We start from the raw sequence: 25211 nt of genomic DNA on the forward strand, positions 1-25211 counted from the left end.
CAGGATATTGTGTGAGAAGTACCTCCAACACCAGCAAGATCTGTACCACATCTTTGTGGATTAAAGAAGGCATTTGACAGGGTAGGGCATGCAGCCTTGTGGGCGACCATGAGACTGTATAGCATCAATGCCAATCTCATCACAATAATAGAGCACCTCTGTGACAAGGCCACCAGTACAGTATACTTCAGTAGCAGCAAAGGAGGCTGTCTGCTCTCTCCTATGCTATTCAACAGCTTTCTGGAGAGACGTGCTTGAAAAGCATGAAGGAATGGTCAGCATCGAAGGCAGAACAATCAACAACCTATGTTTTGCAATCAACATTGATGGACTTGCAGAAAATGAGCAAGAATTAGCTAGCTTAGTAGAGAGCCTCAACAAAACCTCTGCAGCCTACGGCATGGAAATCATTGCAGAGAAAACCAAAATGATAACCAACAACACTGTTGGCATTGGCATTGTCATCAGGGTCCAAGGTATGAAGCTAGAAACAGTCCACAGCTTCAAGTATTTGGGGGCAGTTGTAACAAATGAAGGATTGAAGCCTGAAGTACTCTTCAGGATTGCACAGACAACAACAGCTCTGGAAAAACTGAAGCCCATCTGGAACAACAAGAACATCGCACTGAGTTCAAAGGTCATACTGATGTACTCACTGGTGATCTCCATATTTTTCTATGCCTGTGAATCATGGACATAACAGCTGACTTAGAGAAAAGGATACAGGCCACAAAGATGTTTCTGAAAGATCCTTGGCATCATGTACAAAGACCATGTCACCAATAAAGAAATATGGCAAAGGATAAGACAAGCCATTGGGCCTCACGATGACCTCCTGGTCACAGTGAAAAATCCTAAACTGCAGTGGCATGGGCATGTCTCAGGATCATCAGGACTTGCCAAGACAATCCTGCAAGGCACTGTACAAAGAAGAAGAAAGAGAGGCAGGAAAGAAAGAGGTGGGAAGATAACATTTGAGAGTGGAGAGGCTTGATATTAAGCGACTTACTGAGAAAGACAGAAAATCAAGAGGAATGGAGGAAGCTGGCTGTTCAGTCTTGTGCATTGCCCCAGCGGTCTACCAGACTATGGGACTGATGATGATGAGCATATATCTAACAGTCCAACAGTTGCAAGTTCAAATAATCGGGACATTACTAAGAGATAATTTGTAAATTATTTGATATTACATTTTAAGCATCTGTAGTTTATTCAGTATGTAATTCTAAAATTGTTTTTCAGTTGATTTGGATCAGCATGCTCCAGTTTTTAGAGTGCCTACTGATAGGTATAACATTTTATTTCAGTTGATTTGGATCAGCATGCTCCAGTTTTTAGAGTGCCTACTGATAGGTATAAAATTTTATTTCAGTTGATTTGGATCAGCATGCTCCAGTTTTTAGAGTGCCTACTGATAGTTATTGGTCAGCCCTGGCCCAAAAAGAACTTGATAAAGGTATAGCCAAAACTTTTGTTCTAATTTTAGATTATTTTAATTTGTCACTTGTTGTTAAGCTCAAATCATCCCTACATTTTAATTATATTGCTTTATCCTTGGAATATGATTGTGCTGATTTTGAAAGAAAGTACATTTATTTTCAAATAATATATTAATATTAATTCAACCAGCTAAGTTTTAAATTTGTTCAGTTTTGTTGAATGCAGTATGTGGCCGATTTTGTGAAGAAATTGGGGTTTTATAACATGGTTGGACTCTTATGGGGATGAGTGAGATGATAAAATGCAGTTCCTTGTGATGGGGTTAAGGCCAGGATAAGTTATCTCTCATCTAGAGTTCCAGCTTTTTATGAGGTTGTGAATCAAAATGTTTTATGCTGTATGATGGTAAAACATGGATTTTCAGTCTATCCAGATTGAATCAATCATATGGACCAACCAAGTATCCCTTGGATACATAATTTATTGTGCGTAAATTTATAATTTTTCTACACAACTAGTTACTGAAGCTGAATCCATTTCTCTTGATGTGTCTCGGCAATCAGTTTTTGAGACTTAATCTATCTTGTTGATATGTCTGGACAATTTATTCTTGAGGCTTAGTCCCTACCTCTTGATGTGTTAGGACTACAAGTTACTGAGGACTAGTCCATACCTATTGATGTGTCAGGACAACAAGTTACTGAGGACAAGTCCATACCTATTGATGTATCAGGACAACAAGTTACTGAGGACTAGTCCATACCTATTTTGATGTATCAGGACAACAAGTTACTGAGGACTAGTCCATACCTATTGGTATTTCTGGACAACAAGTTACTGAGGACACGTCCATACCTATTGATATTTCTGGACAACTGGCTATTGAGGACTAGTCCATGCTGGACAGTTAGTTATTGAGGCTAAGTCCATGTCCTTTGATATGTCTGGACAATTATTGTTGTACTCTTGTGACATTCAAGTAAATAATATCTTCTCTTGAAATAAATTAGTAAAAACTTGTGATGCTATAATTATATCTTTTTAGCTCGTAAAAGGGCTGTAGGAGGATTAAACACAGTTCTTTGTGTGGATACATCTGCCAGCATGAGACAGGGGTCTGCCTGGGAACATACTAAACAGTTCTTCAATCAGTTTATCAGTGGTATATACCTTTCTATTTCTGTATGTGTCTTAATCTAACAATTTTTCTATCTATATAGTTACAGTGTAAGATATATGTATGTAAAATGATGATGATAATTGTAATGGTGATGCCTATATCTATATTATGTATCTCTCTCTCTTTTGTGTATATATAGATAAGAAAAGATAAGAATTCTTTATTTCAGACTACATGGTCCATACATCTGAATTAAAATATAGATGTAAAGTAAAAACATTATAAACATAAAAGAACATATATATCATACATAAAGTATACAGATACATCAACACAATTAACTGTGCCCTGCATTGTTAAGAATGAAATTAAGTGGCACATTTAAAGAGTAATTTGTTCCATCTACTAATAATATGAGAATTTAACTATAGATGTATGGCTGAATGAATATGCTTGTGCAATAATTCATTCATCCATCATTTCTTCTATTCATCCTTAATTTTTTCATTCATCTAATCCAGAATACCCAATCAATTGTTTCATTTGTTTTTTCATCAAAAGCAAACCAGGTGAACAATCACATGCACACTTTGGACTCTTGTTTGATGCTTGAATTTTGTTTAGATAAATATTCATCACACTATGTCATGTGTGTGTTGGAAAGTACATATTTTGTCCAGAAGCCATCAAAATCCAAGGACATATAGTTGTAAACAATTGTGATAGTTGTGTTTTTGATACACAGATATTGATTTAAACTTTTAATTTACTGGCTTGTTCTAGTCTACAAGAAGCTCTTATAACTTATGCAGTGTGCATTGAGCACATAATTTGTTAGTGTGAGCTGGTCCCAGAAGTGTAGGAAATTGCATTAGAAAACTCTTAAGATCAGCTAGAACTGGAACTAGAACCAGTGCCTGTAGATGCATAATGGAGAATTTAGATCATGAACATTCAGGCTTCATTTAACAGTTATTATGCCAAACCTTTTCAATATTATCGGTTTTCTTGGCTTACTATGGTTTCCAAAACCTCCAAGGCATTTTATATGTCATTTATGTTATCAGAGCATTACCACTGTGTTTCAAGTTGATATAGACCTTACTGTTAAATCCAATTTCTATTTTTATATATATATATATATATATATATATATATATATATATATATATATATATATATATATATATATATATATATATATATATATCAAGCTATGTGACTCTGCTGGCAAGAAGCACACAATCTTGCACAGATCACTGATGCATAGAACTAGGTCACAGTGACCTAATTTTATCTGAAGGGAGCCACAGTAGTTCAGTGATTAGCATACCAGACTCTCAAGTGAAAGAGTGCAGGTTTTAATCCTGAATCAGTTGCCTCAGCACTAAATAACTTACATGTGTTGCTGTACCATAAAGCACCAAAACAAACCAGTTTTACCTGGTGCTTTTACAATCAAATAAAAATACACAGGAAGCAATAAGCGACTCTAGAGTTAAGTTTAATACAAGTCACATAAGCACGAAAGATAGGACACATCGACCTAAATTTTTTCGAGATATTGCAGAATTCCTGCTGAGGTTCCTTTATAACTTTGAAGGCAGTAATATATGAGAATCTGATCTAAATGTAAACCATTACTGCTGGTTCGACAGACAGATGGTTGGATTGATGGACAGTCTTCAGACAGACAGATGGTTAGATTGATGGACAATGTTCAGACAGACAGATGGTTGGATTGATGGACAATTTTCAGACAGATGGATGGATTGATTGACATTGTTCAGACAGAAAGATGGTTGGATTGATGGACAGTGTTCAGACAGGCAGATGGTTGGATTGATGGACAGTGTTCAGACAGATGGTCAGATTGATGGACAGTGTTCAGACAGACAGCTGGTTGGATTGATGGACAGGGTTCAGACAGACAGACAGATGGTTGGTTTGATGGACAATTTTTAGACGGATGGATTAATGGACTATATTCAGACCGACAGCATTAATGGTTGGATTGGTGACCAGTAGTCAGAGAGACAGATGGTTGGATTGATGGATAGTATTCATATAAACAGATGGTTGGATTGATGGACAACATTCAGACAGATGATTGGTTTGATGGATAATGTTCAGACAGGCAGATGGTTGAATTTATCAACAGTAGTCAGACAGAGAGATGGCTGGAATGATTGACAACAGTCTGATACACTGATGGTTGGATTGATAGACAAGTCAGACAGATGGTCAGATTGATAGACAATAGTCACACAGACAGATGGTCAGATTGATAGGCAGTAGTCAGATGGACAGATGGTTGGATTGATGGACAATAGTCAAACAGACAGATGGTTGGATTGATAGACAGTAGTCAGATGATTGGATTGAGAGTCAATAGTCAGACAGATGGTTAATAGACAATGTTCAGACAGGCAGATGGTTGGATTTATGGACAGTAGTCAGACAGATGGCTGGATGATTGACAACAGTCTGATAGACTAATGGTTGGATTAATAGACAAGTCAGACAGATGGTCAGATTGATGGACATTAGTCAGATGTGGATTGGTAGACAATGATCAGACAGACAGATAGTTTGATTGATGGACAGTATTCATATAAACAGATGGTTTGATTGGTAGACAATATTCAGACAGACAGATGGTTATATTGATAGACAATAATCAGATTGTTGGATTGATAGACTTTAAGTCAGACAGACAGATGGTAGGATGGATGGATGACAGACAGATAGTTGGATAGATGGACAATAGTCAGACAGACAGATTTTTGGATTGATGGATGATAGTCAGACAGGTGGTTGGATTGATGGATGACAGACAGTTGGATTTACGGACAATAGTCAGACAGACAAATGTTTGGATTGATGGATAACTGACAGATAGTTGGATTGATGGACAATATTCAGACAGACGGATTTTTGGATTGATGGATGATAGACAGACAGTTGTTTGGATTGAGAATCAGTAGTTAGATGGCTGTAATTGATAGGCAGTATTCAAACAGATAGATGATTGGTTTGATGTTGCAGCTCCTTCAAAACTTTGAAGGTAATGATGTCTGAGACTGTGACCTAAATGTAAACCATTACTTATTGCCAGTCAGACAGATGATTGGATTGATGGACATACATCAATAGTTGTCAGTTTAGAGTTTCTTTGCAATTCAACAATAAAATGTTTGTTCATTGACACAGGTCTGGAGGATGTGAGGAAAGAGTTCAGTATCACTCAGGAACATGTAGCAATATCTGTATTTGGTAAGGAAGTGAAGGTCATCAGTCATCTCACCAATGATTTCTCCCTGTTGCGGCAAGCATTTGGTATGTAAAGTGATGATGATGATGATGATTATAGTTGGAATTGATGTTGATGATACTAGTGACAGTGATGTTGACAACCAATGATGATGATGATGATGGTATTTAATTGTGACAATGATTGTGATATAAATGGTGTTTGTTATGATGAGGATAAGGATGATGATGATAATTAATTAAGTACCGATAATGGTAAATATCAAATCTTTGAAAGATTAATCAGATTGGTGCACCCTCTGTATTCTTCCATATTTTGTACAGAAAATAATAGCAAATACAGAAATATAAATTACAAGTGCAAAATTTGATTTGGTGTGAGTTAAAAATCCAAAAAGTTTTACTAGCAAGCTAGTATGAAAATAAGTGAAAGAAGTACGAATATTTAAAGCAGCTCACCTTAGCTCTGTATTAAATAGAAGGGTTGTGTGAAAAGCTCTCTGTATTAAATAAAAGGGTCATGTGCAAAACTCTTTGCACTTCACATATGTAGAATTTCTGTCTTTTTTCAGTAGTGTAGACAGCATCATGGTTGAGCCAGGTTTTTGAAAATGAATTTGAAGCAGAATCAACTAAAGCAAAAGACATGAAGAGACGAGTACAGCAATTTTTTACATTATACAGCAAGATGTGGCTGTTCATTTCTTTGATATTTATGCCTTCTGCAAGCTGTGTGAAACTGTTATTTCAGTTGGAAGTGATGGCAGGATTGATGTCTCTCACAACATAAAATTGTAGAAACATAAAGAAAATGACTCATTTCATTGCTCACTTTGTGTACAGAAGGTTTGACTGACTGTGGCAAACACTTCCTGCTTGTGATTTGTGCTGAAGTTATGAACTTACGATGTATGCAGTTAAGTGAAATGAATAAGGAAAAATATGTGTTTCCAGTCAGCCAACTGTCTCTTTTTTCAGTGCCTACCCTAGCAATTTTTATCCCCAGGGTTAAAACAAAAATAAGAAAAAAATTCAAATATTGTAAATAATAAATATTTTGCATCACTTTTGCAGTAAGGATCATTCCTTACTTTGATAATTTGATTGCAAGATGCAATATAGATGCACTGACAACTTTGAGTGTTACTAATGGTGTGCACTTGTCAAGAATACTGAAAGATGGCATGAAATACTGAAAATGTCCCTGAAAATACTGAAAAGCATTTTGAGGGGGTACACAGGTCTGTGATTAACCCCAAATTTAGCATCCCTCCCCTTTTCCAAGAACTTATTTGTAATATGGCAATAACAATAACTTTATGAATTATTGTACAGTATTTTAGCTGATGAACATCAGTGTGAATGCCAGTTGTGTTGATTTCATTGTCATGGCTACGTTTACATACATACAAATGGGTATACAGTTATACATGGGGTGTCATGAATTTGATAGTGTGAATTGAATCTGCAATTCAGATGAGTTGTAATGTGTAACTTTTAATAGGGATATGACAAATTATTGATAAATTATGTAATTTTTGGCTGCCAGGAGTTTAATTACAGCTGTGTTTTACAGTAGTTAATAGGTATGCAAATGAATAAAGGTGTTGGACTATTCCATTTAAACATGCATGGTAGCCAGGGAAGGCACTTAAAAAAAAATGCTAGGGTACTCAGATTACCCAAAGAGTTCATTTGAAAACAATACAAAATTCTAAATGCATCTATCATTGATTATTCAATATTAAACATGCCTTCCCTGGGTCCTGTGTATATTCTACTGGAAGAGCCCTTAATGTGTTTTTAATGAAATGCATATTTTACAGGTACACTGGAGGTAGGAGGACCCTCTGTCATGCATGGTGGCCTTTTGATGGCTCTGGCAGCGGTGGGAGGCAAGTTACAATTGAATGATAATTATTCTTATATACTTGGTTTATTGGTAAACATGAAGCTAACTGCAATTCTGGATAACTGATTTACTGACACGTGTCAGTTATTAATTATTTTTTATCAGTATGGATTATCTCTGACCTAATTGGTAACCAAGTTACCTGCATATGTTAAAGGAATTAATTCTTGAATTAATCATGAAATGAGTTAAATAATTCATGTTTTACAATCCTTGATTAGAAAAATATATAATTCAACAGGTTTGATGTATTGTATATAAAATAAATTCACAATTTAACAGACTATTTGGGGCTCCAAGTGGCCAACTGGTCTAAAGCACTCACTGTTACGGATCATTGCCATCTCCACCATATATACTGGCTGCCATGTGCTGAAAAATTGTATTAAACCATACAACAACAACAACAACAACAAAAGACAATTTTCTTATATGATAAATACCCCCGAGATTCCAAAAATTGCTGGAAATGCTCAGTTTTATGACTAGAATTACATTTGGATGCTTCTGATGTCATCTTCAGATATGCTGCCAGGGCACATGAATTGCACAAAATTTGTATGGATTCATGCACGTGTAAAGCAGTAATGTGCAAGAACTTCCACCAATTAGTTATAAGTCTGACAAATAAAAATATACTCTGTGAGGCAGCATACAAATTTTATTTCTAACTGTTGGGGTAAATTGAACAAATTAGAATAAAAAAGTAATTAAAAAGTATGGGTGTTTTTCATGATAGTACCACTTCCATTCCAGTGTCTGCAGATCATTGTATGTTAATACTAATGATAATTAGAAATTCCACTTTTTATTCATAACTGAAATTTGTGTGCCCTCGAGGGGTTCTGTAATGCAGAACGCAAACATTGGTCCATTTCAGGAAAGTGAAATCAGCTATGGTGAAGTACTGATTATTTTCAACATCGGGTTAGTGGTGGCAGGATTGTGGAAAGTAAATGGGAGAATGAAGAAAGTAGTGGAGTTTCTTGCAAAATGGTGGGCAATATTTCAACATCAGTTAGATGTGAGTTAGATGTACTGCCAAAAAAGAAACCAAAATGTGCATCAAAGTTTCAAAATTCTTTCTTGTTAGAGTACAAATGGTTACAACACAACTCCCAAGACATAAGGTATGCTCTTTGATATTTGCAGAAGTTGTGGTAAAAGTACATTTACATTGGAAATCGGCTGTTTGAATTTTAGAACATCAACTCTTGTATGGTTTGCCATGTCAACAGATAATATGCTGTCATTAAGGGCTAATGTACTCAAGTCTGACTATAATATTTTAAAGAAGGATTCTAAAAAATATAAATCGGTTGTATCTGTAATGAAGATTTTACTGCCTTTGAAAAACTTCCCATTTCTAAGTACCACATTTGCTGGCCTATAAGTTGATGCGGAGTATAAGTCGAGTCAGCAAATTCGGCAAATTTTCCGTCCTTCATCCTTATATAAGTCGATGCTGAGTATAAGGCAAGGCCACATAAAAACCTTGAATTGTTTTTTTCCCTTCGTTCCACACAGCATTGCAAATTTTATCCTACCTGTAACTCAGTAACCTTTCCAGTGAAGATCATTAAATATAACTAAAAGTACCAAATTTATTTCACAAGAAGCATTTTAAACATATTATGTACTTTTATATACACATAATGACACTTACCCAAAAATTTATTGAGTTACAGATACTATACAACTTACAATGCTGTGTGTAATTAAATTATAATAACTTCTGGTTTCATAAATATTAAAAGTATCACTGTATGCTATTTTAGATTACCAGCAATAGGGAAATTGCATCATTAATACTAAAATGCATTTGGGGGGGGGGGGATTGGGGGAGGGGAAGAGAGATACAGAGAGAAGGATGCATATGTATTCCATCACATTTTTCTTTTTGTACCTTGTGATCAAAATCAAATATGGTCTGATATATGAGAGAGAGAGAGAGAAAGTTCAGCTCTTTGTGGATTTTTTTGTTCTTTTTTTAAACTTATTGCCCTCATGTTGCTAAAGCTTTTGTCAAAGAGAAAAAACATTAATAAATGAAACAGTAAATGTAAACTATGAAAATACATACCATACTCCTTCAGAGTTTAATTATTCACAAAAGTTATATCCATATATTCTCCATTAGGTTAAATCCCAATAATGACCATATCACCTGCTGTCTAATTTTCTTTGCAAGTCTAATGACCTCTCCTTTCCCAACAATTAAGATTTTGTTTAAAGTGCTTGTATTCTTCCTGTACTTAGGCAGCAACTGTTTTTGATATTTGCTCATGCTAGATGTACTTTAAATTGCTGTCAGTTCCATCACCGAGTTCAAAAATGTCACTAGCTGAGAAATTTACAAAAGTTACCACCTGGCATTTCCTTTAACTATATGGTATGGTATTCATAATACCCATGGGTAGCCTCATTTCCCTATTTGTAGCCTTGCTAATCTGATCTGGTCTGCAGAATCTTGACCTCAAACAGGTGTTATCTTGGAATGACTGAATACAGCCATAGCATATTTAATTAGCATGTAAATACCACTACAAACCATGTGATTCTTGTAATAATAGAAGTGGAAACAAACATTAGAAGGAATTGCTTAACTAGCAGTATTAATTGATAATGGAATATGGTACTGCACTTGTAAACAAGTAAAATAGGTCATCAGGTAATTGAACAATACAGAGTTACAATAGTGATGACGTCTGTCTGTCTGTCTGTCTGTCTGTCTGTCTCTCAATGGGGCATGCAGATTATTTGATCATTATGTGCAAGAAGAAAATTGTGATGGAATATGTCTTTGTCATACTTTTTCTTCTTCTAACTTGTAAATTCTAATGCACATATATGTAATTAAATTTAAACAATGTATATTACAAACAATGTACATTACTGGTGGATGCTTCTTTAGCACAATTACATCTGATCTATGTTAATTTTTAATACTTCTGATTAAAATACTCACTGTGGCATCCTATATTTGTTCATGCATGATCTCTTCCCCAAAATGAAATATTTTTGCACATTATTTTTTGTATTCTTGGAGAATTATTTTCCATACAAAAAATGATAAAGCGATTCTCATGACATAATCCATTTATAAGTCGATTCGGAGTATAAGGCGAAGCTATGATTTTCTGGTCAATAGTATCGTTTTATAGGCCAGCAAATACATTACCCTTCTCTGTTGAAATTGTAGCAAGCAAAAGGATGTTATAAACTTTCATTTCTTAAATTTGAAAACAGCACCAACTATGAGTCTCAGCATGCTGGAGAAGAATTTGTACAAGTATGTGCTGAAGTTATGGAGGCTGAGATAAACAAAAATCTTAAGGAAGTGAATTTGTGACAATAATGGTGGATGAAAGTACAGTTGTTGTTTATGCAAAACTGTCAGTGACATTTTACATGTTGAAATATTGTTTCTTGGTAAGTTAATGCAATGGCAGAGGTTTTATTTGATTTGCAATCCCAGTTAAAGATAGGAGCATTTCTGTGGAGAAGGTGATTGCATTTGAAAGTGATGGAGCATCAGTCTTGACAGGGTCTAAAAATAGTTCAGCTTCTTTCTTGGTATGTTAATGCAATGGCAGAGGTTTTTATTTCCCAGTTTATTAAAGATAGGAGCATTTCTGTGGAGAAGATAATTGTATTTGAAAGTGATGAAGCATCAGTCTTGACAGGGTCTAAGAAATGGTGTAGTAACAAGAATTAAACAGATGAACCCTCACTATTGCTGTTCACTATTGCTAATCACAGTATTGCTGTTCACTGTATTGCTATTCACTGTATTGTTAATCACTGTATGGCACATGGACTTGTAACCAGACGAAGCTGTTGTAAAAGTAACATGATGTCAATATTTCAAGAGGTGATCAAAGACTTGTTTCACTCTTTCAGTAAATCTTGTTCAAGGTCTCTGGAATAGAAGACAAATCAAAATGTTCTTAATTCTCCAAAGTAGTCAGTGAAAGACGTTTATAAAATAATATGGATGGTCTTTTATTGTGCTGTGGAAGCTGTTTTGCAGCCTTGAAAACTACTAGTCACTTACTTTTGAGAAATGCAAAAATGACAACAAGAACTGTAAGGAATTATTGCTACAGCTCGCCAGTAACAAGTTTGTTCTGATATTTTATTATCATGAGCTTTATTCCATCACTTTAATATGGTTTTTCAGGAGACACAACTTGACATTACAGCTGTGCAACCAGCACTTGATGAATTTATTGCAGCTACTGACAGGGCTTTGTCTGGAAAGGATATTGAACAGCTAGAATTGCAGGACAACCTGAAAACCAAGAAGGATTAGGGTGAAATTGTGACCATCACATTTCAAGGTATTAAACTTGGTGCAGAGGAGAAGGATGCAAGTTCTGTAAAATCAGAATTAAAGCAATTAGAAAAGATTTCATTGAAGACTTGAGAAATAAATAAAACAGATTTCCTCAAGAAAATACATACATTGCAACACGTTTCCAAGTATGTGGTCCAAGAGGACTCTCATTTCTAAGAAGAGGCAGACCATGGCATTGAAGGACCTAAGACTTATACAGATAATGACATTGATGGACTTAAGGCTCTAATACACCATCATGGATCTGGCACAGTAGTCAGCAAATCAATGATTGAAGAAAGTGAGACTTTTGTAGAGTTCAGGTTGGTGGAACAATCTTATTATGGAGCTGAGATATCCAAAAGACAGTACCTTTAAACTGTTGAAAATTGTACATAACAACCATGCAGAACAGTTTTTCAACTTGTTGAAACTGGCTAAGAGAGATCTATATTTAAGTATTAGTAAATATTGAATTGTGTCCCCTTCTTCCCACCATTTTCTTTCTGCTCCCCTATTATTTTGGTGACAAGGGGGAGATCCCTCTTATGATGAAATCCTGGCAGCATTTCTGCATTCTTTTACCTTCTGTTTGCATAGGGAAAGATACATTATAATGTTAGCTGTACTGTGAAGCACGTGTCAGTGATACCACATGTGCCATTGAATGTATCAACACCTATCAGTGATGCCATATGTGTTAGCCTTTGTAACTGTTCAGTGAATGCATCAACACCTGTCACTGTTGCCATATGTGTCCTCCACTGAATGTATCAACACCTATCAGTGATGCCATATGTGTCAGACTTTGTAGCTGTTCATTGAATGTATCAATACCTATCAGTGATGCCATATGAGTCAGCCATTGAATGTATCAGCACCTATCAGTAATGCCATATGTGTCAGCCTCTGTAGCTGTTCATTGAATGTATCAACACCAATCAGTGATGGCATATGTGACAGCCTTTGTAGCTGTTCATTGAATGTATCAACACCTATCAGTGATGCCATATGTGTCAGCCTTTGTAGCTATTCATTGAATGTATCAACACCTATCAGTGATGCCATATGTGTCAACCTTTGTAGCTGTTCATTGAATGTATCAGCATCTACCAGTGATGCCATGTTTCAGCCTATGTAACTGTTCATTGAATGTATCAACACCTATCAGTGATGCCATTGTAACTGTTCATTGAATGTATCAACACCTATCAGTAATGCCATATGTCAGCCTTTGTAGCTGTTCATTGAATGTATCAACACCTGTCAGTGATGCCATATGTGTCAGCCTTTGTAACTGTTCATTGAATGTATCAAAACCTGTCAGTGATGCCATATGTGTCAGCCTTTGTAGCTGTTCATTCAATGTATCAACACCTATCAGTGATGCTGTGTGAGACTTTGTAGCTGTTCATTGAATGTATCAACACCTATCAGTGATGCAGTGTGAGACTTTGTAGCTGTTCATTGAATGCATCAATACCTATCAGTGATGCCATATGTGACAGCCTTTGTAACTGTTCATTGAATGTATCAATGCCTATCAGTGATGACATATGTGTCAGCAATTGAATGTATAAAGACCTATCAGTGATGCCATAAGTGACAGTCTTTTATAGCTGTTCATTCAATGTATCAACACCTATCAGTGTTGCCATGTGTCATCCATTGAATGTATCAACACCTGTTAGTGATGTCATATGTGTCAGCCCTTGTAGCTGTTCATTCAATGTATCAGCACCTAACAGTGATTCCATATGTGTCAGCCTTTGTAGCTGTTCATTTGTCTGCAGCATTTGACACAATAGACCATGATATATTACTTCACTGTCTCCAGCATGTATTTGGCATTCATGATACAGCCTTACTGTGGTTCAAGTCCTACTTGGTCAACAGGACACAACTTGTATCTGCAAATGGAATACACTCCAGCCCAGTTGATCTATGTTGTGGTGTTCCACAGGGGTCTGTTCTTGGACCTGTTCTCTTCATTCTGTACACTCAGTCGCTCTCAAGTGTCATACATCATCATCCAGTCTCACCAATTGTACGCTGATGACAACCAAATATACAAATCTAGCCACCCGACTGAAGTTGATGCTACCATCCAAGGTGTAGAGAGGTGCATTTCTGATGTGAAATCATGGATGACATGTAACAAGCTGCAGATGAATGATGATAAAACTGAGGCCATTCTGATCACAACAAAAAAACTTTCTCATTCACATCCTTTACCTCAAACAATAAATATCAGCAATGCCAACATTAAATTCACACAATCAGTACGAAACCTAGGTGTTACTCTGGACAGTACTCTCACATTGCACCAACATGTCATGAACATATGCAAAGCTGCATATCTTGAGCTGAGATGCATCAGCTCAGTTCGCAAATATCTTTCAGTTGATGCCACTAAAACACTTGTGTGTTCATTAGTACTTTCATGACTGGACTATTGTAACTCAATTCTGTCTGGTTCATCTCAATATCTACTCCAGAAACTTCAAAAAGTTCAAAACACAGCTGCTTGGATCATACTTAGAGTACCACGATCAGAGCACACCTCCCTGCTGCTCTGTACCCTAGACTGGCTATCCATTCAATCCAGAATCAAACACAAAATTTGTTCTCTGTGCTACGTTTCACTGTTGGACTCTAGTCCAACATACCTATCCGATCTCACCCATGTGTACACACCAGCAAGATACTTATGCTCCTCTTCTGACAATCGTATACTCATTATTCCCACTATGAAAACAAAGTTATATGGACAGCGTTCTTTTGCATACCAGGGCCCAGCAACGTGGAATGAATTGCCCACTGAACTTAGACACAAAGCCACAGTGATCACATTCAAGAGGGCTCTCAAAACTCACTTATTTCGACTGCAAGAACAAACTTAAAGATCTAATAATGTTTCCTACCTGAAATATTCTCAGCATGTTTTTATTTTGTAATGTTTTTCTAATTTCATGGTGTTTGTTTTTGTAATAATATTATTATATGTTTTTTTATCTTATAGGTGTCGAGTTGTCTAAAGCACTCTCCGTTATGGATCACTGCCATCTCACCTCTGTCTGCATGGGTTCGTGTCTAGGATTCGGCCAATGTGGGTATGTGAGAAAGCTTGCAGTAGCTTCTTGTGGGTCGGTGGTTCTTCCCGGGGTTTTCCCGAGTTCTTCCTCTACCATTAAAACTGGCCGCCATGCATAGCCTATCGTGTGCTGAAAAATGGCGTTAAACCCCACAACAACAACAACAACAACAACGAATCTTATAGGTGTTGTCTAATGTTGTAAAGCGCTTAGAGCTTCTAAAGATTAGGCGCTATACAAAGTCCTCATTATTATTATTATTATTATTCATTGAATGTATCAATACCTGTAAGTGATGCCATATGTGTCAGCCTTTGTAGTTGTTCATTGAATGTATCAATACCTGTCAGTGATGCCATATGTGTCAGCCTTTGTAGCTGTTCATTGAATGTATCAACACCTGTCAGTGATGCCATATGTGTCAGCCTTTGTAACTGTTCATTGAATGTATCAACACCTGTAATTTTGATTTTAATACTGGGAAATCTTGGATTTGAACAAAAATGGGTATGCAGCTTTATCTTGATGACACCTGGAGTGAGTTTGATTTTAAAGATTTATGGACCTTGATTACCTGTCCTTTCTACTTTCTTCCTTAAATCCAATACCTGATCATAATATATCAGGAGAACATCTACTGCCTCACAAATCCAGGCCTGCCAAGCTAAATTCAACATTTACCACAACTTTTTGCCTTCTACCAGTGGCATTGCCTTATTTGCCAAGTTTCTCACACTTTAGTCAGCCAGGGCAGAAACATTGCCAATTTCATTGAGGGTCTGGCAGTCCTTGTCTTTGCAGACCTCTCACATTTCCCAGTTCTGCTAATGCCACAGCTAGACCATACCCACATTCAACAGAATCAGTTATCAACAAATGTTTCTTTGTTTTGGAGCGTATTGGTGTGTTCAAGTTTCATGATTTCCACATTTTTCTTTAGCAGACAATACCAAATCTGTGACGTCAACTGGTGTCAGAGTTCTGCATCGGATCATCCTTATCTCGGATGGCAGGCCGACAGATCCATTGCTTGCCTCTGGTCCTGATATTTGCAATGCAGAGGAAAAGCAACAGGTAATTCTGATTTTGAATTTTGTAAGGGGTTGCATGACAAGAATGGGGAGATCCCTTTATTAATCTCATTGACTCTCCATTCATCTATTTATCTATCAGTCCACAGTTTGATTTCTGTAGCAAATCTTGGAAAGAATTTTGTATTTTTTAATGAGTAGTTTCTCAGAAAAGTTTAGTTGTTAGCATACATCATCATTTTATCTAGCTAAAGCTGCTGGATTGTTAGATGCATCTACAAAATCATTTCTTGGAGTTATGGCTCCTAGATCATCAGAGGCATCCACACCGTCATTAAATGGAGTTATGGCTCCTGGATCATCAGAGGCACCCACACCGTAATGAAATGGATTTATAGCTCCTGGATCATCAGAGGCACCCACACCATCATTAAATGGAGTTATGGCTCCTGGATCATCAGAGGCATCCACACTGTCATTAAATGGAGTTATGACTCCTTGATTGTCAGCATATTACATCATCATTTCTTAGAATTTGGACTCCTGGATTTTTAGCATGCCACATCATTATTTCATGGAGTTATGGTTCCTGGATTGTCAGATACACATACTTTCTGTATTACAACATTTCAGTTAAATTGGATGGTAGCTTTATATTTTTGTTGTGTGGAGTTATGGTCTCTTGCTTGACCATATGACCCATTTTTGTTTTCAGACAGTATATGTTTATTATCATTGAATTTTAAACAAATTATTTTTCTCAAACATATGGCAAGATCTTCTATGACTTTGATAATCAGAATTATATACCAGTTGTTGAAGATTTATTAACCCAATGTGTTGGATGTTTCAGCAATAATTTAAAAAGAAGAAATTATTTAACAGCAATGTGATTGTTTAGCATAAGCAGTCTTCTCTTCCACTGCATCACTGAGTACAACCACTTGTCTTTCCTTAGCAAGGTGTGCCTTGAACAGACTGTATACCTTGCCAGTGTATATTGACATTGTGCCTTTTGCTTATAGGACACACATGCATACCATGTAAAGGGTGAACCTCGAATGGATATTAATTATAATTAATATTCTTATTGAGTGCATCAACTTTCACATTTTGAGACTGAAGTGTTTTATGTGAATTAAGTTAATAAATTTTATGATGGTGTACCAATTCAGAAAATCTTTTGAGCTTTATAGAAAGCATCTTATATGACAAGTTTTGACCTTGTGTTTTAACGGCTTTCCATTAGCTGATCCTGATTTTTATATGGTATTTGGTCATCTTTACCATTTATATTTTATTAATATGATTATTTGGAAGGGTTTATCTGCTTAGAATGATTTGGACTCATTGCAGAATATATGTGGGCTTATAGGAGAGGAATAGCTACGTGTACTTTTATAATTAACAGTAAATGTTAAAACTATAAACATAATTTTAGAACCAGCTGGCTGTCCTGGATGCAGTGCAGAATATCTCATTCAGAAAAATTAGGCTCCTTTGTATACCAGTTGGAGATGCAGATGTGGTGAGTACACACAATATTCATTTAAGCAGGCTTTTATGCTGTATAGTGAAATCATTATATTATGAGAAATGGATACATAATACAGATTTCATTATTCCACTTTAGGCAGAATTATTTTCTGTATTTGTTCTCAGCCAGCATTTATCAAAAAGTAAACATGGTAATAAAGTTGCTTAAAAGTATTTCCTTGTTCCATATTTAAAAAATGCAAATACTTTTTTTTGTAAGTGTAAAAAATTTGCTATTCAAAGAAGTGTAAATTCATTGTAATGTACTCTGAACTATAAGCCTACTAGTAGATGCACCTTGTATCACAAGCTTAATCATACACAATTTTCCTGTATCAATTCCCATGTATGAGAAAGAGTAATTTGTTTTGACCTAAATTGTAAGACTAAGAGCATCACTTGAAAGGGAACTCTAATTTGAATTGCTTAATCTACTTTAGAGTATCTTGGTCCATTGTCTCAATATGGGGCAAATTAATTATCAGCTACTTTTTGATTATTTCATGTGGATATTTTTAAAGCATATATGTGATTTGACCTATTACACTAATACTTATGGTTACCATTATATTAGATTCTAGCTTTTTTCTTTTTTTCTTCACATCATGAAAGATTGACTGGACACTGATATTTTATTTGAGAATTAGTTATCTTACAAAGCCACTCTTCAGTGGCCTCAAAAAAGCAGGAGCTTTCATTGTAGTGGATATGCAAAATCTGTGAACATTTTTAAAGTTAGAAATAATGAAGTTGACATTTCAGCCAGAATATTTCACAGTTAATGCAAGTTATTTCACAGTTAATAAGTTATTTCACAGTTAATAAGTTATTTCACAATTAATGCAAGTTATTTCACAGTTAATGCATGTTATTTCACAATTAATGCAGAATTGAAGAACCTTATAGAGTACACATGAACATGCAGTCATCATGTAGAAAAATCACAGAAGTGTATAGTAGGGGTATGTAGGTCTATTTGTGTGTGTGATTATACCAACGATTTTGGGGGAGGAGTGACAGTTGTTCCACCAGAGCTTGCAAATGCTCATCTCTTGGGTAACCCCACTAGCAATGTAACAACCAGCCATTATGTCTGTAGAATGTTTTTCTACAGAAGTAGCAAAATATTTGTTAATGAAAATGGAAAATAATACTTACCTGACAATGATTAGTCCCATCCTTTTTTTGACATTTACTGTCACACATTTGCACTTGTGTCACACGCAGTGTTTATATGCAAGCAAAACCTCCTCCATCTTATCTAAAGACATTGCAGTGTACTCAAGCAATATTTCGATGTGTACAAACGTCATGTGCTAGACTGAATCTGGAAAGGCATCTAATAAAAAATATGAGGAGCAATGGAGAGTTTTCTCCACCACCTACATCCAGTTGAATGAAGAATAACTGTATTTTTTAACCTCAGCCAATACTCCCAGCAAGACCTCCACTGAAATAGAAAATTTTGACCCTATGTAGACTATTTCATACAACTGAGAAAAAAGATCTTCATCCCTGAAGCATACCTAGCTATAAATGATACTGAAGCCGACCTGGAATACATCATTAAGGCAAAATCAGAGGAACAAATAATAACAGAAGCTGTTAAAGCAGAGCTGCTAAAGAAGCTGGGCATAATCTGAAGTCCCTGAAAACCAATGTTTGCTTGGCTGGCCTCATAAGGATGAGTTTTCCAGCTGATAGCTTCCCTCTGATGAAATTATCTGCCACAGACAGTTTGCACTGAGCCTCACATATCTTCCACAGACAGTCTGCACTCACACAAACTTTATTACTTTTTTTTCAGCCATAAAGTAAAATTATGCTTGTGTGGACATGTACTAAACAACCCACTGATAGGAACCCATGCATACATTAACAGCCAGTGGGTAAGTCGACTTTCCTTCATATCTCATATCAGATACATGAAAATTATGTGTGACTCAGCAATGTGTGGAATTCTTTCTCTGAGAATTTTTTTTTCCTAGCAAAATGTTTGGTTATTTTTGTCACATATGTGACTAGAATGCCAACATGCAACAGTAAATGTCAGTAAAAGGATGGAAGCTAATCCTGTGAGGCAAGCTGTTTTCCATTCATTAACCAGACACAGTTTTTGTGACAAACCTTTTAACACTTGTCCTATAGTAAAATCACTCAGAGACATAATGACTGGCCCTTCTGTAAATAGTGGAACTACCCAAGAGATGAGTGTTTTCTTTCTGTCAAACATTCCTTCAGGTCTTGAGAAATGCACCCAGCCTTTTGTCAAACATTCCCTCAGGCCTTGAGAAATGCACCCTGCATTTTGTCAAACATGTTTTCAGGCCTTGAGAAATGCACCCTGCATTTGTCAAACATGCATTCAAACCTTGAGAAATGCAACCTGCATTTTGTCAAACATGCATTCAGGCCTTGATAAATGCACACTGCATTTGTCAAACATGCCTTCAGGTCTTGAGAAATGTACCCTGCATTTTGTCAAACATTCCCTCAGGCCTTGAGAAATGTAACCTGCATGTTGTCAAACATGCCTTCAGGCCTTGAGAAATGCACCTTGCATTTTGTCAAGCAAGCCTTCAGGCCTTGAGAAATGCACACAGCATTTTGTCAACATGCCATCAGGCCTTGAGAAATGCACCCTGCATTTTATCCAACATTCCTTCAGTCCTTTAAAATGCACCCTGCATTTTGTCAAACATTCCTTCAGGCCTTGAGAAATGCACCCCACATTTCATCAAACATGCCTTCAGGCCTTGAGAAATGCACCCCACATTTGTCAAACTGCCTTCAGGCCTCGAGATACGCACCAGGGCCATCTGTTGTATTCATGTAAATCATTTTTTATCAAATGTATTCTGTTGTATTTATGTAAATAATTATTTCTGAAATGTACTGAAGCCTTGGATTATATTTTTATCTTAACAAGCAATTTGGTAAGCATATTTTGAAGACAGTAAATTTTCATGCAATGTAAGCAGTTTTGATACACATGTATTTTATTATTCCTTTGCAATGTTTGACTTGGGCCTTTTTATGAAATTCTTGCTGCAAGATTTGGCAGACACTGACTGGGACAAATAAAATGTATTGCCTATGTTTGAATACATAATTATATTGATGAGCCAATTACATTATGTGCTATTTAAATTAATTATTTAAGATTTATAAATGTTTTAGACTCATTTGACTTTGACTTTTTGGGGTTACTGCCCAGAGTATAAATGTGTTGCATGAAAAAGAAATCTATTTTTGACACTGTTTAAAAAAGTTAAGGAGGTTTCATATATTTAATGATAGTCTTTGATTCATAAGAGGAAATTTTAAAGTTACATCATTGTGATAATTTAAGTGCCTTTATTGATCTTATAGAAATTATAAATTGATGTTTATAAATGTAATACTAATTTAGTTTTACCAGTAATCACAAAACGTGCAGACTGTGGACTTTTACAGTGGTGACCAAGCACTAAACTGGTTCATAAAGAGCAAACATTGGGTTTGATCATTACCAGTACAGTACAAAGAGTGGTAATTTTTTTATAATACTTAATTACTATCGTTTTGACATCACAGGGCATAATGTTTAGTCTAGTTTGCACTAGATCACACATTTTGTTTAGTCTCTTTTGAAAAACATCCACATACTTCAACACTGATTTTGTTGGATGTTCTTCTTTGGGAAGTTGTATAATGATGTTGGAAGGAGAATTGATTGATGAGCAGTGAAGCTTGGTAATTACCAATTAAGGGCTATCAAGCTTATATGACTTCACTGAGTATTAAATTTCATTTTATCAGTTTTTTTCTTCAGACATTTTTGCAGATGATAGCAAATATTTCATATGGAAAGGTTTTCTCAATTCATGATGGACGGAAGTTGGCCAGAAAAGCAGCCAATACAGTAAGTTTACAGGAAAATATACAACAATAAAATTTAATGATCTAAGAAATTCTACATTGATCACACTAAAATATATTATCATATCCACAGATATAGCTGAATTTTGAGAAGTATAAAACTTGGGTTCAGCTTTGGGTATTATATACAGTGGAACCCCGCTATAATGTGATAATTGGTGTCCAAACAATTGGATTGCAGTAATATTGGGATTGCGTTAATGTGGGGTTTTACAGTATTTTACTTTTTTCAGATAACACCTCATTGGCACATATTCTAATATATATGATGAATAGGGTATCAACACCATTTACTATTGTGCCGTCATGGCATGCAGTTCATCTATAATGCATGTAATTCCATTGAAAAATTGCACACAGATTTACAATATTCAGTAATTTTTTCCCAGATCATTGTGTCTGAATTCAAGAACAGAGTATCAAAACCGTTTACTTGCCATCTGATATAGTACCGTCAGGGCTTGCAATTAATCCATAATATATGTAATTCCATTGCAAAAATTGCATACATATTTAAACTATTCAATAATTTTGTCACACATCATTATGTGTCTGAATTCATTGGGGAAAAATTAACAGCAAAATTAAGTTAAGAAAGACGAAGCACATGTATGGTTCATTACATTCCAGTGTCTATGAACAGTGTCTGTACAAATTTCATACTGCTAAAAAAAAATCATATGCGTTTCCGTGTTCATTTATCCATTGCAAATTATCAGTAATTAACGCTTTGTACGCCTATTCGTTTGAACAACTACAGCAAGAATAACTAACAATCAACATATGCTTTCAGGGTGCATATAACTTTTACTTCAGCTTTGTGAATATCAAAAGAAACATGTGAAAACTACTATACTAATCATTGCGCAAAGTGCAGAGAATGAATTGCATTTGTGAGCTTGCTTTTCCATAACGGTAAAATATTTTTGTAAAAAATAGGAAATTAATAATGAGTTCATAAACAAACACCATACCCATGTAAAACCAGAGAACTAAGTGCAGTAGGCCTGCAGTGGTCATGAGTCATTTCTATAAAAAAAAAGTTTAAGCTTGTACAATTTCATATCCTTTCAATTTCCAGCTAATAAAGTGGACATTATTTACTGGTCAACTGATTGCGTCTAATAACACCATATTTTTTTGGATCATCCACTGTAAAGCCAAGTGCACTTACATTATGGACCTGCATCCATGTCTTCATCAACAATTTGCTATCTAAAAATTTTAAAAATCAAGAAACCAGCTTTAACTAAAAATTGTGGTGGAAGGGATTTCAGATTTGTACAGTTTTGATGCCAATCCATAATCAGATAAAGCCAACATGAATAAAGTTAATACAATCCCTTTAGAGGACTCTTTCTAAAAAGCTACTAATCAGAATTAATCAGATTTGGTGGAGAGCATCCTGGCAGGAAATCATGTCAAATTTATACCTCTGATGTCATTCCATAGTCAAATATGGCAACTATTAATAAATTATAAAAGGTGTTACTGAAAATATTTATGCAACTTTTTCTACATAAACCATCTTGATTGAAATGCCATACCGATGATGTCAATGTGCCATCAGATATGGCAACCATTTCTTAAAATAGATAAATCAATGTTACAGCATTCTGGCATTGAGGGCTTTCAAACTTGCCAGAAAGCATTTTGATTGAAATCCATTCAGATTTGTAACGGCAATGCCAATGTGCCATCATGTATGGCAACCATTACGAAAAATAGATAAACCAATGTGACAGCATTCTGGCATTGAGGGCTTTTACATTTATAAAATAGATAAACCAATGTGACAGCATTCTGGCATTGAGGGCTTTTACATTTATAAAATAGATAAACCAATGTGACAGCATTCTGGCATTGAGGGCTTTTACATTTATAAAACTGTTGGTGATCAGCCATTAAATATGATCACTGTTATGACAACAAAAAACCCAGCTTGAAAGGACTTCTCTAATACCCCTGAACAGCTTGAAAGGACTTCTCTAATACCCCTGAACAGAATTAAATACATTTGTCAAAAAACATCTAGGCATGAAGACCTTTCGTATTTGAAAAATTAAACCTTCTGCCATCAAATATGGGAACCAGGACTCAAAACAGAGCATCTTTAAACAGCTTCTACTAAAAATATCCCAAAAGAAAACACTCAACAGAATTTTAGCAACTTTGACAGAATCTTTGCACACAGCTCTTTCAACATTATAGGACCAATACTAGTCTGCCTTCAGATATTCCCAGCATTCCTAGAAATGCAAACATTTGAATGAGATCTCAAAAATGGCTGAAAAGCCTTTGATCTTATTTGACAGTAAGTATGCTGTCAAGGAGATCATTCACATTTTTTAGAAATTATGCCATCATATACAGCTACCATTGGTGTGTGACAAGCTTCACCCATGTTAATTGCATCACAACTTCTTATTCTGATTGACAAATTTCAGCCATTTCAATTGCATCACAACATCTTATTCTGATTGACAAGCTTCGCCCATTTTAATTACACCACAACTTCTTACATTGATTGACAGATTTCAGCCATTTTAATTGCACCACAACTTCTTACATTGATTGACAGATTTCAGCCATTTTAATTGCACCACAACTTCTTACTTTGATTGACAGATTTCAGCCATTTTAATTGCACCACAACTTCTTACTTTGATTGACAAATTTCCACCATTTTAAAATTGCACCACAACATCTTACTTTGATTGACAAATTTCTGCCATTTTAAAACTGCACCACAACTTCTTACTTTGATTGACAAATTTCTGCCATTTTAAAACTGCACCACAACTTCTTACTTTGATTGACAAATTTCTGCCATTTTAAAACTGCACCACAACTTCTTACTTTGATTGACAAATTTCAGCCATTTTAATTGCACCACAACTTCTTACTTTGATTGACAGATTTCAGCCATTTTAATTGCACCACAACTTCGTATTCTGATTGACAAGCTTCAGCCATTTTAATTGCACCACAACTTCTTTCTTTCTTTGACAAGCTTCAGCCATTTTAATTGCACCACAACTTCGTATTCTGATTGACAAGCTTCAGCCATTTTAATTGCACCACAAATTCGTATTCTGATTGACAAGCTTCAGCCATTTTAATTGCACCACAACTTCTTATTCTGATTGACAAACTTCACCTATTTTAATTGCACCACAACTTCGTACTTTGATTGACAAATTTCAGCCATTTTAATTGCACCACAACTTCTTACTTTGATTGACAGATTTCAGCCATTTTAATTGCACCACAACTTTGTATTCTGATTGACAAGCTTCAGCCATTTTAGTTGCACCACAACTTCTTTCTTTGATTGACAAGCTTCAGCCATTTTAATTGCACCACAACTTCGTATTCTGATTGACAAGCTTCAGCCATTTTAATTGCACCACAACTTCTTTCTTTGATTGACAAGCTTCAGCCATTTTAATTGCACCACAACTTCGTATTCTGATTGACAAACTTCAGCCATTTTAATTGCACCACAACTTCTTACTTTGATTGACAAATTTCTGCCATCTTA

The 25211-nt window shown here is 35.6% G+C and overlaps 1 protein-coding gene across 5 annotated transcripts in view; it reads left to right on the forward strand.

The window, feature by feature from the left end:
* The window catches only part of LOC149800705 (uncharacterized), a 133764-nt gene that overhangs the window by 65936 nt on the left and 42617 nt on the right, over positions 1–25211 (forward strand). For all 5 annotated transcript variants that reach the window (XM_089954748.1, XM_089954747.1, XM_089954746.1 and 2 more), the window contains 7 exons: positions 1373–1456; positions 2486–2602; positions 5774–5899; positions 7660–7728; positions 16120–16253; positions 17652–17738; positions 21561–21650. In XM_089954748.1, coding sequence (XP_089810874.1) covers positions 1373–1456; positions 2486–2602; positions 5774–5899; positions 7660–7728; positions 16120–16253; positions 17652–17738; positions 21561–21650 — 707 coding nt within the window. The remainder of the gene's footprint in view (positions 1–1372; positions 1457–2485; positions 2603–5773; positions 5900–7659; positions 7729–16119; positions 16254–17651; positions 17739–21560; positions 21651–25211) is intronic.

This window comes from Sinohyriopsis cumingii, chromosome 4 (genome assembly GCF_028554795.1).
Source record: "Sinohyriopsis cumingii isolate HCF-2022 chromosome 4, ASM2855479v2, whole genome shotgun sequence".
NCBI lineage: Eukaryota > Metazoa > Mollusca > Bivalvia > Unionida > Unionidae > Sinohyriopsis > Sinohyriopsis cumingii.